At 40.0% G+C, this 17,332-nt stretch overlaps 1 protein-coding gene across 1 annotated transcript in view; it reads right to left on the reverse strand.

Moving 5' to 3' along the window:
* Window positions 1–17,332, reverse strand: part of camk1da (calcium/calmodulin-dependent protein kinase 1Da) — a 55,087-nt gene that overhangs the window by 18,032 nt on the left and 19,723 nt on the right. The window contains exons 2-3 of the mRNA XM_046378785.1: window positions 11,113–11,244; window positions 7,294–7,368 (exon numbers count right to left, since the gene is read on the reverse strand). Coding sequence (XP_046234741.1) covers window positions 7,294–7,368; window positions 11,113–11,244 — 207 coding nt within the window. The remainder of the gene's footprint in view (window positions 1–7,293; window positions 7,369–11,112; window positions 11,245–17,332) is intronic.

Below are 17,332 nucleotides of genomic sequence, written 5' to 3' on the forward strand. Positions count from 1 at the left end.
AACAGCATTGAAAACATTAGACAAAAGAAGTATAAGCTAGCATAAGCAAAAACACAAATTGGACAATGCTATTAGATCACCCAAAAGTTTGTCTCAATAATTAAAAAATATCAGGTAAGAAAGCATTACTGCTTAGTTTAAGTTGCATTAATTAATTGCAACTGATGGCAGAATGAAGGCTACAAGATGCTAAACAGCTCTCTAGAACTGAGGGGAACTAAATAATCAGGAGAGAATTCTCTGGGAGATGTCATGAACAACACCTATTATATTAATTCAATCAAGGAGGCAGGGATCAACACAACACACACACACACACAGACAAAAGACAGCTGATGTTTCACGAGCACCAGCAGAAGGGCTGGAGAGTAGGAAATTTGCAGTCATACAGTTTGAGCAAAAGCAAAGCAAAACTAAGTGCAAGCAGGGGCTATTTGAGTGCAAGGGCAGGGTTTTGAGGGATTACAAAATCTAAATGTGAAAACAATGAATCATGCTCTCGAAAAAAAAAAGACAGGAAAAAAGCCCCATACATTTGCATTCATTTGAATCTGAAGTCGTGTTTGCCCTTCATTTGAAGTTGTCTACCCCCCTTAGCTCCATTTTGGTCTCCACCACCGCATAGAGAAATATTTTAATCTTTTTCATTGACTTCTCATGAGAAAGGTAAGACTGAACAGTGAAGCTGTGGGGTGTAAAACCAAAACAGCAAGCAGAAAGATGCTGAATCAAGTCTGTAGAACTGAGAAGAACCGTAGATGATTCTGAAACCGAGTCCAAAGTAGTGACACAAACGTCCATGATCTCTAGTCTTCTGGAATCCACCACCGCAGGTCTCAGTTTAGTCAGTCTGTTCTTACTTCGTGTCGGCCTGTGGTAAACAGCAGACTTGCTGCCCTCTCCATAGTACTGATCGTAGATTAGAACATCGTGTCGCATTTCAAGACCAAGACCTTTTTGTTTACTTAGTTTATATTAAGTTAATTTCTAAAATTAATCTACCTTCATAATGTCAGTGTTCTTAATATGACACTGAATATTTCCAGGTATTTTCTAATTCATACTCAAACAAACAAGCAAATTAATCAATTAGTTGGTTGATTAATAAATACATTTTTAAAAAATCTTAAAATAATCCAAGTCTGAACCGAACTGTGGATATGGAGAATCATGACTTACTTACTTTAAGCTCAATTGTAATATCAGCTTCCACTCTGATGCATTTCTTCAATTTTTTCATCGTCAAACTGTGTTAAATATAAAGGGTTAAATCCATAATGATAAAAATGCAATTACTCTAACATTTCATGTTTTGCAGCAATTCAACTTGCTGATAATGTCAACTGCTGCAATTCCCAAGGTCATTGTGAAATGTTATAACCCATGTGTTACTTTTGACCTTGTAACTATGGAAACTGACCCATATTAAACGAACAGATGGTACATGAAGAAAAACACACACACACACACACAAAAAAAAAAAGATCGGAAGAATGTAAGTGAGAAGGCAAAAAGCAAGAGGTGATGGAGGTGAAAATAAGGTGTGAGATGAGAGAAAAAGAAGCTATGAACCGAAAGAGGAGGGGAGCAGATGGTGTTAGACAGGAGAGAGAACAGGTGCAAGGATGGAGGGAGGTGCACAGATTGGCAAAGGAGTGGAGGTGGGGTCTTCCCTTCCCTACAATCACACATTGTAAGAATTAAAACTTTTGCTCTAAAAGCAATACAGTTAATCTATGAGAATGGCTGGCATGAAAAAACACAGCTAACAGAGTAAAATGAAACTGCAGGTTGTATGGAGAAAACTTTCTTGACTTTGTGCTATAAAGTACATAACCAGCAGCATCTGTCATCTGTAATAACATTGTGCTCAGAGACAGAATAAGAGCAGCAGAGCAAAGTAAAACATTCACCTGATGCGATGAGATCCTTAATTCTAAAATTTGAATTAAATGTAATCTAGTTGGGATGGCATCACTTCTGTATAGCAATGGTGTTATGTCCCTTTAATAATGTCTAGTGAGAGAATTTCAAGCTGCAAGTAGTAAAGCCGTTCTCCTGAGCAGAGCATTTATTACACTGAAAAACATCAACATGAAATTATTTAACTGTAAAGTCAAGACTGAACAGACTGACTGTTACTTCCTTCTCATACAAACTGCAACAGTAAGTGGAACAAACAGGTGGTAGCAACCGACAGGAAACAAATGCTTAGTTTATTCAATAGGGAGCTCAACCAAATGTAGGTGAACAGCTTAATCGGAGTAAGACCTGTGGCTGAAGTCTGGCCAACAGAGGGATTTCAGGTGGTGTAACGCACATTTCAGCAGACACGTTAGAGGTACTTCAGCTCTATGAAAGGCTGAGTACGTTCCAGAGTGGACCACTGAAGTGTCTGCAAAGACCTGGATATGATTAATCTCTGTAATCACTATGACTGGGAAGTGCTCATTTCTTCAGTCATCTTTCTTCACTATGTCAGCTTGTTAGCAAGCTAGCCAGCAAATAAAGAGAGCCTCAGAAAAGCTTTGTTTTAACTTTGAATAGAAGAAATAATGCCTTCTCCCTCCCAAATGACAAGCTGAACCGATAAGCAATAAACTGCGTCTGTGCTCAATTCAACACACAAGCCCTTGATATGATCTTACTGTAGCTAATTAGCAAATTTTATGTAGATATTGGGAAATAAATGACAGTGCTGAGTGACAAAGTCAGCGGGAATTTGTGACTCTCTTATATCTGTGGTACTGTTACAGTACATTGTAGCATTTAGCATTTAATGACCACTTCTGGCCACAATCAACGCAAAAGTCACTTAATGGCAACATGGATTTAACCTGTTTTCTGGGATTTTGGCTGACAACAGCTCTGCTACAAATAGAAATGTTCTTAGCTGAGGTACAAATGCTGTTAGCCTGAATACATTAAGAGGGGAACAGTATTCATGCTGCTTTAAGAATTAAATTACATCTATAGCAGACATATTGTAGTTTTCTTTGTATTTGTGTCTTTGGTTTGAAAATGTCACAATGCACCATAAATACCAGTAAATATCAGTGATGTCATGTAATGTCACAGTGACCCCTTTACAGTAAGACAATAGAAGACAAAACTACCTTATGAACCTTTCACTGAGAGAGTCGGCACAGCCACACAACAACAACCTGCTTAAGCTACTGAAGCTCTCTGTTGATATGAAATTTGTGATGCAGTGTTAGCCTTTACACGCAGCAGCTGTAAATTGTTCAGCCTAAAGTTCTTGTGATTTGTTCGTGTTTTAAACCATCTGCTCTGTCTAATAATTACAGTGTATTGCAAAGATTAAGTAAATCTGAATTCAGACTAAACTCTGAAAGGTTAAACAAAAATCCAAGTGAATTTTTTAATGTTTTTATTAAAGAATTCCCTTCAACTCAAAAAACCATTGTACATATCCTGTATAAATGTTTTCTAGGCTCTTTATTGCTGACTCATATCATGTCAGGCGATTCAGTCTATGGGCAGGCCATAAGGTCTTTATGCCTAGTTGATTTACATGTGTAGAGTTTTCCATTTCCAGAAGCAACGCAGCACTCTTTTGTGAATTAGTATAAGAGTACAAAGAAATACAAGTTGTAATGTAAATTGTAATTTTAGCGTCCCTCTTATTTAAGTAGTAGTGTAGAGTGCGACTACAAAATCTTATAGATTAGCTGGTCAATATCATTCAAAGGTAAACTTGAGCGTTTATTCCCTGAAACAAAACTAAAAAAATGTTGCGGTTTTACAGTAGGAGAAAACTTGTAGTTTCCTGTATTTTGACTGGAGTTGGTGTTGAAATCGAAGGAACCAAAAACATGTGGTAGGTGAACAGATAATCCGCTGACATCAGCTTGTAAACATAGCTGCTGTTGTGTAATCCACAGTCATGACTTCCACCTGAACTTGACTGAAATGTTTCCAGTATGAGTGCCAAACGTCCAGACCAACTTCTAATCTTATATAATCAAGTAGTAAATAAGTAAGTAACCTTGCAGAGGAGGTTAGGAGGGCACACATGGGTGAACTAGCGGCCATCCTACTTCCCTCTACCGTTGACCATCAAAGATGGGATACATCAGAGATACTGATGTAACAGAGGCCTTGTAGCTGTGTGGTGTGTTTGTGTGTGGGGGAGGACAGGTGGGTTTTTTTTTGAGTGCGAGTTGGTTTGTGAAATGTTGTCATCTCAGTAGAGCTGTCACTGAAGCAAAAAGTGTGTGTGTGTGTGTGTGTGTGTGTGTGTGTGTGTGTGTGTGTGTGTGTGTGTGTGTGTGTGTGTGTGTGTGTGTGAGTGAGAGAGAGAGTAGTGAGTGTGGGTGGGTGGGCTAAAGAATAAGATTAAAAGTGTGAAAAAAGACAGAGATGGTGTATTATGCATGTTTGGCTCACATATAGTGTTTCATGAATAGCTCAAATGAATAGTATCAAATGAGCTCCAAAAATGCTGCATCCTACATTTAACATAATACAATTTAATGGCATCTTTTCATTCAGCTGCTGCATTCAACTGTGCTCAGAACTCAGGAGAAAAAAAAAAACAACCTCTAACACGGAAAAGTGCAAAGGCCAACTTCACAGAATGCAGCTACCTTTTCATCAGTTTGTACTTTATGCAGTTTTCATTTCCATTCATTTGATTTGTCCTTGACAGAAGCTTTTGCAAGCATGCACTACTACTGTAATACTATTGTAAGTGTGTAAAGATGTTAACTCTGCCTGTGAAGTTCAGAGACTTCCCATACAAACAAAATCAGTTTGCAGCAGGTGTCCACATTTTCTCAAGCAGATGCACCGTGACACATTTAGATTGTAAGTTGGGAATATCCACTCGGAACTATCAGCTTCCAACTTACAGTGGAATGCAGGGAAATAACCTGGGGGGTCGCAGGCTTTGTTGTCCTCTGCGTATGGGGACCACTTACCACCTTCCAAAAAGTATCAACAGTATTTAAAAATAAATACATTATTAATAAGAAAGAGGGAGTCATATGCGAACCTTCTGCTTTAATTCTGAAAGAGTCCTTATCGTGGCAGGTGTGCTGCTGGTCACAGCGTGAACATGTTGACAGGACACACAGACAGGGAGTGCTTGCTTAATGTTAAATGTCAAGTGAGAGTCAACTTGGTTGATGGTTAATGTTAAAGCCTTGCTAGAAAACGAAGGAAATGACTGTAGAAAAATAAAAACGAAAAAGTAAGTTGCCAGATTTAGACATGCGGAGAGCCTTGGGCTGAGACCCCTGCCCGTTTCTTACCTCCAGTTTGTAACACATATTCCCTGTTAAAAATATTAAGTGTAAGTCATCCTGCTGCCCTAAAAGATTTGGATGCTGACTGTGAAGTGAAACATCCATCCATCCATTTTCTATACCGCTGACACACAACCATACACTCACACCTAGGGGCAATGTACAGTCATGGCCAAAAGTTTTGAGAATGACACAACTATTAATTTTTACAAAGTCTGCAGTTTCAGTTTTTATAATGGAAATTTGTATATACTCCAGAATGTTATGAGGAGTGATCCACTCAACTGCAATTATTTGCATAGTCCCTATTTGCCTTGAAAATGAACTTTATCACTAAAACCACATTTCCACTGCATTTCAGCCCTGCCACAAAAGGGCCAGCTAACATAATTTCAATGACACACAGGTGTCACACACATTAACACAGGTGTGGGTATTGATGAGGACAAGGCTGGAGATCAATCTCTCAGGATTGAGTGACTGGACACTTGGAACTGGAAGATGGTGCCATTGTTCCTCATCTGTCATGGTTACCAGCAAGGAAACACGTGCAGCCATCATTGCATTGCACAAAAAGGGCCTAACGGGGAAGTTTATTGCAGCGAGTAAGATTGCACCTCAGTCAACCGTCTATAGGATTATCAAGAACTTCAAGGAGAGAGGTTCAATTGATGCCAAACAGGCTCCAGGGCGCCCAAGAAAGTCCAGCAAGCGGCAGGACCGTCTCCTGAAGTTGTTTCAGCTATGGGATCGGGCCACCACCAGTACAGAGCTTGCTCAGAAATGGCAGCAGGCAGGTGTGAGTGCATCTGCACGCACAGTAAGGCGAAGACTTTTGGAGGAAGGCCTGGTGTCAAGGAGGGCAGCAAAGAAGCCACTTCTGTCCAGCAAAAACATCAGGGACAGACTGATATTCTGCAGAAGTTACAAGGACTGGACTGCTGAGGACTGGGGTAAAGTCATTTTCTCTGATGAATCCCCTTTCCGATTGTTTGGGGCATCTGGAAGAAGGCTTGTTCGGAGAAGACGAGGTGAGCGCTACCATCAGTCTTGTCTCATGCCAACAGTGAAGCATCCTGAGACCATTCATGTGTGGGGTTGCTTTTCGGTCAAGGGAGTGGGATCTCTCACTATCTTGCCTAAAAACACAGCGATGAACAAAGAATGGTACCAGAACGTCCTCCGAGAGCAACTTCTCCCAACCATCCAGGGGCAATTTAGTGATGAAGAATGCCTTTTCCAGCATGATGGAGCACCTTGCCATAAAGCAAAGGTCATAACAAAATGACTTAGGGAACAAAACATTAAGATTTTGGGCCCTTGGCCAGGAAACTCTCCAGATCTTAATCCCATTGAGAACTTGTGGTCAATCCTCAAGAGGCAGGTGGACAATCAAAAACCCACAAATTCTGACAAACTCCAAGCATTGATTATGCAAGAATGGACGGTCATCAGTCAGGATTTGGTTCAGAAGTTGATCGACAGCATGCCAGGGAGAATTGCAGAGGTCTTGAAAAAGAAGAGTCAACACTGCATATATTGACCTATTGCATGTATTTCTCAATAAAAGCTTTTGATACTTGTAAAATGCTTCTAATTGTATGTCATTATACCATAGAAACATCTGGCAAACACCTAAAAACCCTGAACAGACTTTGTGAAAATGTAATATTTGTGTCATTCTCAAAACTTTTGGCCATGACTGTAGAGTAGCCAATTAACCTAATGTGCATGTTTTTGGGATTGTGGGAGGAAGCCGGAGTACCCGGAGAAAACCCACACAGGCACAGGGAGAACATAGAAGGGCCCAGACCGGGATTCGAACCTGGAACCCTCTTGCTATGAGGCAACAGTGCTAACCACTGCACCATCGTGCTACCTGTGACATGAAACATTCGCCACAGAAACTTTTATTGCACATCATTCACACCTCAGTCTTTCAAGAATTTTAGAGAGAGAGAGAGAGAGAGAGAGAGAGAGAGAGAGAGAGAGAGAGAGCGACAAAAGAGAACATGAAACTCACAGCTGCATAATCAGGTACAGGTGGTCAGGACTCTCGTAGATGTCCTCCAGCGCCACAATGTTCTCATGCTTGATCCTGCAAAACAAAGACAAACCATCAGTAAAGCTTCTTATTTCAGAGCTGCAACATGTTCAACATGTCCTACATCCCACAATAACCCATTAACAGAACCAAATGACTTTTAATCCTAGTAACGTTCCTAAAAACATTACGTCCACGTTAGGTTTCTGCCAAAGCGATAAACACAACTCATTATCTAAAGTCATACTCTGACAGTATTTAATCTAGAGTGGTTTTATAATTCGGACTTCAGTACTACATTTTTTAATCTTAGTTTCTAAAGTGTGCTATAACTGATTTTTAATATTTCAATATTTTCCATTCTCTCAGAAACTTGTGTGATGAAATGTGACTGTGATTGAATATGTTTGATAGTGAGGATTTGAAATCAGAGAGACATTAAGTGTATGTCTGTAGACCCCCTCACACAAGAGGACCAGTTGGGCAGATAATCTGTTCTGAAGCTCAAATTTATTTCTCAAGGTGACAGGTCAGCTTCACTGGAGCAGATGGAGACTCGCTGGCACCTGACAATGACAGCGAGATGAGGCTAAAAGCTAAAAGGTAACAAAAGTAGCAAATAATAGGGCTGGGCAGTTGATCAAAATTAATTTTCAATTATGATTCAGACTCTCAATGATTAAAAAGATAATCAAGTGATTAGTGTGACACATTACATTTTTCAAAGATGCTTGTTTTTCCTGTGCTATAAAATCAGCACAGAACTTTCCATTATACTGATATTATACATTATTGTGAAGTTAAAAGTTTGTTCAAAGTCAGTGGGAACCCCAGTAAATACTGAGGGAGATTATTTGCAAAGTCGTGAACAAACTTTCACATAAAATCTTTGTTCCCTCTCCACACGAATTTGTCTTCTTCGCCTTTCTGTTCATTTCTGTCAGCTCTCTCCTGATTTCTCCATGGTTACAGCACTGTGATGAGGATGTTCGTGTGTGTGTGTGTGTAGGTGTACATTCGTTATCCTAACACCTCATACCTTGTAGAAACACGATTGATTTTGTGTGTGGGTGTGTGGGTTAATCATCTTTTGCATTGTGAAAAGAGGTAATTCCCACAGGTCTATCTCTTTCAAACACACACACGCACACACACACACACACAGTGGTTCCATCACTTTTCGGGGACATTACATAGACTTATGCTCAATTCCTGGAGGCTTAACCACCACCTACCCATAACGATAAACATTACTTGCCTAATCCTAACCCTAACATTAACCAAACCCTGACTTCAGCCTAACCTTAAAGCAAGTCTTCACCCTAGTATTTAATGATTTACACTGTGGGGTCTTGCATTTTGTCCCCATAAGTAAAGCTAGTCCTCATAATGTGACTGTGTTAAAACAGATTTTATTCCCCACAACGACAGGAATACATGTAGACACACACACAAACACAAACAGACACACAAACACACACAGAGGAATGTACAGCAGGGGTGCAGGTAAGCATCTACCACAGATACACTGGCGAGCAGGTTGAAAAGGGATAATGTGAGTGTACTCGAGCCCTGTCTGGGATAATGAAGAGCTGGCAGTAAACAGTGTGATGGCAGAGGAGAGTATTCAGAAAAAACCCTGTCACACGTTTCAGGCTTTATGCTGCAGTTAATTGTGTTCATTCATGGATTTCTCCTGCCTGTGTCCTCTGTCACGACTCCACACAGCTCGAGCAGCTGCACACTTAAACGTGTAATGTCGGGCACTTTCTTGTCTTTTCAAATGATGTTCACTGACTTATACTCAGATGATACGTTGATTCATTGTTTAGCTGATGAACACCAAATGAATCTTGGCAACTGGTTAATTATTACGTTAAGTTAAAATTCTCCAGTTTTCGCTTAGTTGTGAGTGTTTTGTTGTTTTTTATAACTGGCAATTTAATACTTTTGAGTTTTGGACTGTTGGAGATGAAAAACAAACAGACAAACAAACAATTTAAATGAACAATGTGATTTTTTTTCCCTACCTAACTCTCTCTCTCTGTTTTCCTAGACTGCTAACTATCCAGTGAAGGTAACACGAAAGGAAACCTAAGAAAAGACTTCATGCTTTAAAAAACAGCTAGGACTTTAAGTTATTTTCTTTTAATTATTTTTCCTAGAAACATATGACTTTCCTGGATAATGTAATGATCATATAGATTCATGTCAAGATCACAGGTTTTACTCATACTAACTTTATTTCTGAGTAATTTTGGTGTCATATATGGTGTACAATCCTACAATACCAATGAGCCTCGGCTGTCACTTCCATGCAGAGGTGTGAATCCAAGAGGTGACACATTCAGAATACTTCACATACATCACCTTAGATTCTGCATTTGTCTTAAATTAAATCATTGAAGCTGCAGGTTTGTAAAACAGTCTTCTTGTCAAAATAGTTTTCTTATTTCTCACTGCAACCTGCTAATTAGCTTCTAGCAGGTGTTAGTGACACGCATGACAGAACTTCAAGCTCTGTGATTGGATAGTTTTTACTGAAATGCACCGTGGAAGTCATATGGAACTTCTCACCTTACATTTTTATGTACATCAACTTTTTAATCAGAAAAACTGTTTTGAGAGACTTAAATGAAATGCTCTTGAACATGTTAAAATACTTTGTGAGGATGTAAGAAGACTTTGCTTGGCAACAACAGCTATTTTCCTTTTCCAGTCTCTTGTCCAGTTTTTATGGTTTAAGTTATATTTCAGTTCAATTTCTGCAAATCAAGTGACCAATGATTTGCACAACGGCTATTTTTAGAAATTGGGCTGTGACTTTTTAGATCATGAGAAATGAGAAAAAAAGGTGCCAACTATGAGGATGATGCTGTTGGCCTCTACCTGCATACAGTTGCTATTGTTCATGTTTGTGTCCCTCTAAATTAAAACTAAGTTTCTCTTTTTGACTTTCTATAATTCTTTCCAACAATAGAGCTTTAGCTGTATTTGCTGTGGATATCCTCTTCCTGATTTGTGCAGTAAAGTAAATCACCAGATCTCCCTCCAACTGACCTGTTGTCTCACAGTGTATGGGCTGGAAGAGACAGTCAGTCTGCTCTCTTACGCTCTCATTTGTTTATACTAATGACACTCATTTGTCTAAATGAACGTCTGCATCTCTCCTTCATTACTGGAGGCAATTCTAATTTTATCTAATGTTACACAGTACAGCCAAATGAACAAATTCATTGCATTTAATAGCACAATAAGTCTGTATTGTGACAAAAAGATGGATGATGGCACTTAGGCATTTCTGTGTTATGTGCTTGTGACTCGTTGTTGTTTTTTGTCTTTTGAAAGTGGGGATAAAAGAGGCTTCTGTCAAACATTTCCTGTACCTGTTCCATAAAAATCACGTTTTCTTTTTCCCAAAAGATGGTCTCATTTCACTCGAAATGAACTAAATCAGCCAGCCTTCCTGACTTCTTTTCCCATTCACGCATTGGCAGTTGATACTTTTCTTGAAATGGACTGGACCACTCAAATGTACTCTTAACATGCTATCAAACTGGAATGTTGTGGTTCATATTGCGCAGCTGTTTTGTGCTCAGACAGAAAGAAGTTTCAGTTGTGATGTATGTGTGTGTGTATGTGTGTGGGGTAGGTGGGCTATGGATCGTGACCTGGGGGCGGGAGGTTGGAGGGTGTGGGGTTGCATGGAAGAGAGAGAAGATGCACAGTTGCCTTGGTAACCAGGAATTAGGAGGCTCTATGTGTGCGTTGTGTGTGCGTGTGTCTAACAGCGCTCACTTCCTAAGGACGGCGATCTCGTTCTCGATACTGCTCTCCTTCCCCTTCAGAGCCTTTTTAGGGATGCACTTCACCGCAAACATCCGGCCAGTCAGCCTCTCCTGGGCCAGGACTACCTCAGAAAACGCTCCTCTGTGAACACATAAACAAACAAAAAAAATCACGTCTCACAGGCAGATCATTTCCTGGATAATATAACTGTGTACTTGAAGCTTTCATGATACAGTAATAAGAAACAAATTGGATCCTGTCAGCTGTTTGTGTGTGTGTGTGTCTGTAATTTAGGTCTTAATGATGGCTTCTAGGGGAAAGCAGGAGTCACCCAGTAGTAAACCTAATGGTTGAACAAGAAAAAAAATTGTATTGTTGTGGATGATAAACGTGGTGAAGCATTTCAGCTCTTCGTGCTTGTATTTGTTTGTTAATTGAAAGCAACAAAAAATCCCCTCATCTCAGCAATTCCTTTAACATGACATTTGAATTTTTTTCTACCTTTATAGAGAAACAGAAAATACTATCAAGGGGGTTTTCTCAGGCTGAAGAGTGGGTAAACTGAACTGTTTAAAACGGGAAGACTTCCCCTTTAAACACATGCGTTTTTAGAGAACTGAGACCCACCTTTTCAGTGTCATTGCTGCAGCTTAAACATAGCAAACAAAAGGAAAACTCCACAAAAAATGGATTCAGCCCATCTTCAGATTTAATTCAGTTAGTTTGCATTTAAGATCCCACTTCCAACAGGTTCAGGTATCTTATCATCTTTAATATGCAGAAGATAACACTGCTAATGTAATGTGATTGGATCTGCCAAGTGTAACATTAGAACATTAGCAATTTCTTTTATTTATTCACTTAGAACGACTGATACGCTCTTCCTGGCATCATAAAAACTGATGAGACTCAATAATAATCATGGCACTAATATTACTTGAAACACCTGGAAATTTAAATTAATCCACGTGCTTTAGTTCTTGCGTGTGTGTGTGTGTGTGTGTGTGTGCATCAAGAAGACAGCGATGAATGAAGATGAGCCTATTGCGAGTTAATCTGCCTGAACTGTGTATTGACTCCTGTGTTGATCTGCCTTCAGCTTCACCGATGTCACATTAGAGTAAACATCTCTTTATCATTATCTCTTCTCTCTCTGCTTCTCTCCCCTCCTTCTTTCTCTTCTCCATGCCATCTCTTCCCGTACAACAGCTACCTGCAGCTGACACAAATCCAAATTTATAACGTTCTGAGACCCGCTAAATGGGCAATAATATTGAATTTAAGACCGAAAGAAGGTTATTTTAAGATGCTTGGCTGCTTGCTATACTTCTGACCTTTAGTCTCATATGAGCTTGTATGAGGCTTTGAACTGACGGGGGACACAAACTGTGGATTTAGTGCAATAGGCTGTAGAACAACCTGCCTGTGGAAATAACACCAGCTGCGTCAGTATCATCTTTTATATCTCTTTGTAAAGCACACTTCTGTTGGCCAATTTACTGCACTGACTGATTTTGTTGGCCCACCTGAGGGCAGAGGAGCAAACTGCGAACACAACATTGACATCTCATTATTAAGTGTGGTGGTGAATGCGTTCGCATACAGTTGCCTATTTACACATCCAGCAGACATGGCATAACATAAGCATTCACTCATAGCTGTGTTTCTGTCCATGTGATGAATGTGAGGCCTAATTTCACTCTCCTTCACAGCTCTGTTTTTGGTGTATTTATGCTAAAAGTAGTGAAATTCATCTCCCTCTCAGCCTGAGCTGGAACTTCACTGATGATCCTTCAACTTTTCATCTGGTGCAATCATCGGATCAAACTTTTATTTTGCATCGACACTGGACATTGTGATGAGCATTTTTTCACCTTTTTTCTGACATTTCTATGAACTAAACAATTTATTTATTAATGAATGAAAATAATCAGCAGATTAATCAATAAAGAAAATAAATAATCGCAAGTTGGAGCCCTAAACCCCAAGTATTAAAAAGCAAAGTATTGATGGACAGTCATACTATGTGTTAAGATCTTCTAACTCTGTTCTGTTGTTAAACATTTCATTCCACTGTCTGTCAAGACCTTATATTCAAATCAGTCAAGACTCAGCTCACCAATTAATTTTCATCTTTCCACCTCACACACCTGCTCCCGTAGAAAATGAATTTAACATCAGGTTGCGTTTCATACAGTCGACCACCACACTAAATCTTCATACACTTTCCTCCTCCTCCTCCTGACTGAGCTTTTCATTCATGGTCGTTTTGAATGAGCCTTTTATCACATCAGTATGTGAGTGTTGCCATGCAGAAAGCCCTCGAGTCCTTTAGATTGAAGCACATTTGACAAGCCACCCATCTGCCACAAGGCCAAACGCCAGCGTACGATCACAGCAGTAAACACGCAGAGAAAATTGTTTGCCTGCTCTCCGTGTTTTTCTCACGCCTCTCGGCAGGAATCTCGTTCCTCTTCTCACCTTCATTCCCTCCTCTTCTCCCTCACTCTGCCATTCTCTCTTTGTCTTTCACCTCACACTCCACACATATTTTACAGTGACAAGTGATCATACTGCCAGTTGCCCCTGGTGATCAAGGTAGAGTGTCAGGCAACCAATCAAATCAGTTCAATTCCCTCACTCACTCTCACACACACTGACACACCTACTTGCACTGACGTCATAACCCGAGAAAACAATTGACACACACTCTGAGCTTTTCATTCATTACCCTGAGACACACACTGTGACTGGTACATACATGAAGGAGCATCTACATGAATGAACATCTCCTCCAATTCAAACTGACAAGTGAAAGAGCGAGGGAAAGCATGTGGACTAAATACGCAGGAGGATATTCACGGACAGGTGAAACTATTCAAGGCAATCACAAAAGGTGGGAAGAGACACAGACAGGATGTATAAAGCTCCCAATCAATCACTCAGAGAAACACAGAACAGAAAAAGAGAGAATCAAAGTGTTCTCCATAGTTGTATTTTGTTCAGAAAATAAAAATAAATGAAATGTTATCACTCAATACCAGCAAATTTGTTCTAGAAATGAAGCTTCACTGAGGATTAAAATCACAGGTAAACATTCAGCCCTGCTACTAGGCTCTCAGATCGACTAGATCTCAACCAAATTAAACACCCGCTGTTCGGGGGACTCTGCACATGTTAAGACAGCACACACACCACCATCATTAAAACATCAAATGAGAGAATAAACAGGGTTCATCCCTCCAGAAGAATGCCTGAGAAATCTGTTCCAAGGAGCACTGAGGTTTTCCTGGAGGTTTGTGGTGTTTAATATCCTTTAATCTGCCACCTTCCTAAACTGCAGCTCTGATTGGAACCTTTGCTGCTTTCAGAGCCACGATCACAACAGGTTAGACGGAAAACAGCGCTGATGCATCGGTGGTCAACAGTGATCTGGCTGTCAACACAATGTGGGTGATCTCCAGTTAGCAATTATGATAATGAAACCAAGAGCAACAAAAATCGATTACTACATCAGTAAAGATTTCTACATCATTTGCATTCAGACACACACACGCGCACACACAGAGGGTTCATTCAGCCTGAATATTATCTCTGAATGGTGGGGAGAAGAAAGAAAAATGAACAGTAGTGAAATGAATTAAAATGTCAGAACAGGGAGAACGTGCCTGTGCATGTGCACGTGTGTGTGGGGATATGTGTGTGTGTGTGTGAATGGAGGCAGAATGGACCTGATAAATAAACTATTTGCAGGTTTACAAATGCACACACAACAGAAGGAACACGGCATGCTCAGCCTCACATTTTGGCAATACACACACACACACACACACACACACACACACACACACACACACACACACACACACACTCTAAAGGACCAATTTGACTGGAGGTAGGGGCTTGTATAACATCTGGCAGCTGAGTTCACAAACTAGGCTGTGTGCGTGTGTGTGTTGGGGGCTGACTAGGTGGCAGTCCCCGCTTGCCGTTACCCGCGGCAACAGTGATTGCATTTCCTCCTGTATGAACCTGTGTAATTGTGTCAGTCGAGCTCCACTGCCTCTGTCAGTACGTCAAGAGGAGGAGATGCATTGGCAGTGACGGTGTGTGCATGTGTGTGTTTCTCCATCAAGCACAAACCCAACAGAGAAACAGTCTGTCTCTCTCTCACACACACACAGTGCAAGACACAGAAATGGAGAGAACAGAATAGGACAACAAGGTGACAGTGACACACTCAACACTGAGACTGACAGCAGCCATCAGCGTTTCCCAGTGTCAAGCTGAAAATACATGAAATACAACCGAAAAAGCTGTTCAGTCATCACATTCTGCCGTTCTTTCTGATAGCACTGGATGGATGGATGCACCTGGAGCCAGGGTAAAACTGCTCCACCGTCATCGGTTTCCCAGATCCCCAAGTGACGTCTTTCAGGTTGCTTCTTTTGTCTAACCAATTGTCCAAACTCCAAAGAATCTTCATTTATCATAAATGACAAAGAAAATCCTCACATTCCAAATGTTGGAATAACTGAAAATGACCAAAAAGTAGTTTGCCAAATTACTAAAGAAGGTAGAAAATCAACTAACTTTTGTGAATGTTGTGAACTAGTGCGTATGCTCTTAGGGGCAGAGGTGCTTTCAGCTACATGTTCAAAGCTAACATGCTCTTAGTTTAATATGTCAGTCTGCCCTAGTTGGATATTTAGCATTAAACACAAATACAGTCTGGGCTGATGGGAATGTTGTTGGTTTTGTAACTATCTGGTCTTAAACCAAAGTGTTGGACAAATTCAGGGGATCACCAAAGTCATTACAGTGGGATTTATTGTCTGGGAACCCTGAATATACGTTGAGGTATTTCAGTCAGAATTAGCATAGAACCAACAAACCAAGAGAAACGTTGTCCACCATGTTGGATGTTGTGGTGAAACAAAAATCTAGGAAAGTCAGCTCGGTCCTGAGATGCTCTCTGGGCTCCAAAGAGGAGGCAGGAGAGGAAAAAAAGATGACAGCCAAACTCTTTTCAATTGTGGGCTACACCTTCCACCACCCCCAACACGAAACTCTCAGTGTCATAGGCTACTGAGTCCATCTGCAGTGTGGAAAGGAAAAGTGACATAAAGCTTATCTTATATTAAATGTCGTAGTGATGAAGAACTGTCAGATGGAAGCAGTAGTGGTAGTTGGTCTTTATCCCTGAATGAACAATTGATGATTATTTTCCATTTGATTGATCTTCCCCAGATTTTCTGCATTCATTCGGTCCAAAATATTTTCTAGATTCTTTCATCACACGCTACTTCACTACATCATCACACTACTACCTTTTTTTGTTTTGATTGTGAGACTCATAGCTACAGAAATTACATGCTGTGTGTTGCCCAGCTGTTGGCTCAGAAAGTTCTCAATTACAGCACAGTTCACATAAATTAAACCTGTTAAATAGCGTTGATGGTGCTAATTATATTGTACATATTATATAAAGTAATTATATTGACTCATTAAAGTGCAACTAACTAACTGCCTATTATTCAGTTATTCTATTTGGAGAACACTGCTCCACAATGACAGAATATTTCCTGCTATCAACACTGTGCAGGTCTTTTATTGTTAAAAGATAATCTTCTCTAATCTAATTTTTGTTTGAAATACAAGTTGGTCGTTAAACTATTTATTATTATTTTCTTAATGCACATGTAGGCACCATTTCCAGAGCGAGATGTGTATGTAGGACACCACACTGGTCCAATTGGTGTCACCTTTGTGCTTGTTGTCACAATATATGTAGGAGCTTTCAAAGATAAGAAGTGGAAGTCAGGCTCTGTTATTTCACTATAAGCTGTGTGAGGCTGTCCATGCAGCCCCTCAGTGACATTAAGTTTAGTCTTAGTTGTTTCAGTACACATTTGAATTACATGTTGACTTATTTCACATTGAACGTCTTACTAATCAAATGTTGCTGTATAAAAAATGATGCCACTTAACCGTTGTGTCTGAGATGTCATTGAAGAATGTGATTTCAAATGACTCTTATACTACAACATTTTGCAATATTTTTTGGACAATATTTAACATTATAGATTAAATTCTGCTCAATTTTGAGTGCTTTCTTTCTTTTAGACTACTTTAAATGCAAGTGGGTCTGAGCAACATTGCTTGTCGAAATGAAATCAAGGAGAGCTACAAAAGCATTGATTTGACAGATGGGACCTGGGACCTAAAT

The sequence above is a fragment of the Scatophagus argus genome, chromosome 22 (assembly GCF_020382885.2).
Source record: "Scatophagus argus isolate fScaArg1 chromosome 22, fScaArg1.pri, whole genome shotgun sequence".
NCBI classification, from domain to species: Eukaryota; Metazoa; Chordata; class Actinopteri; family Scatophagidae; genus Scatophagus; species Scatophagus argus.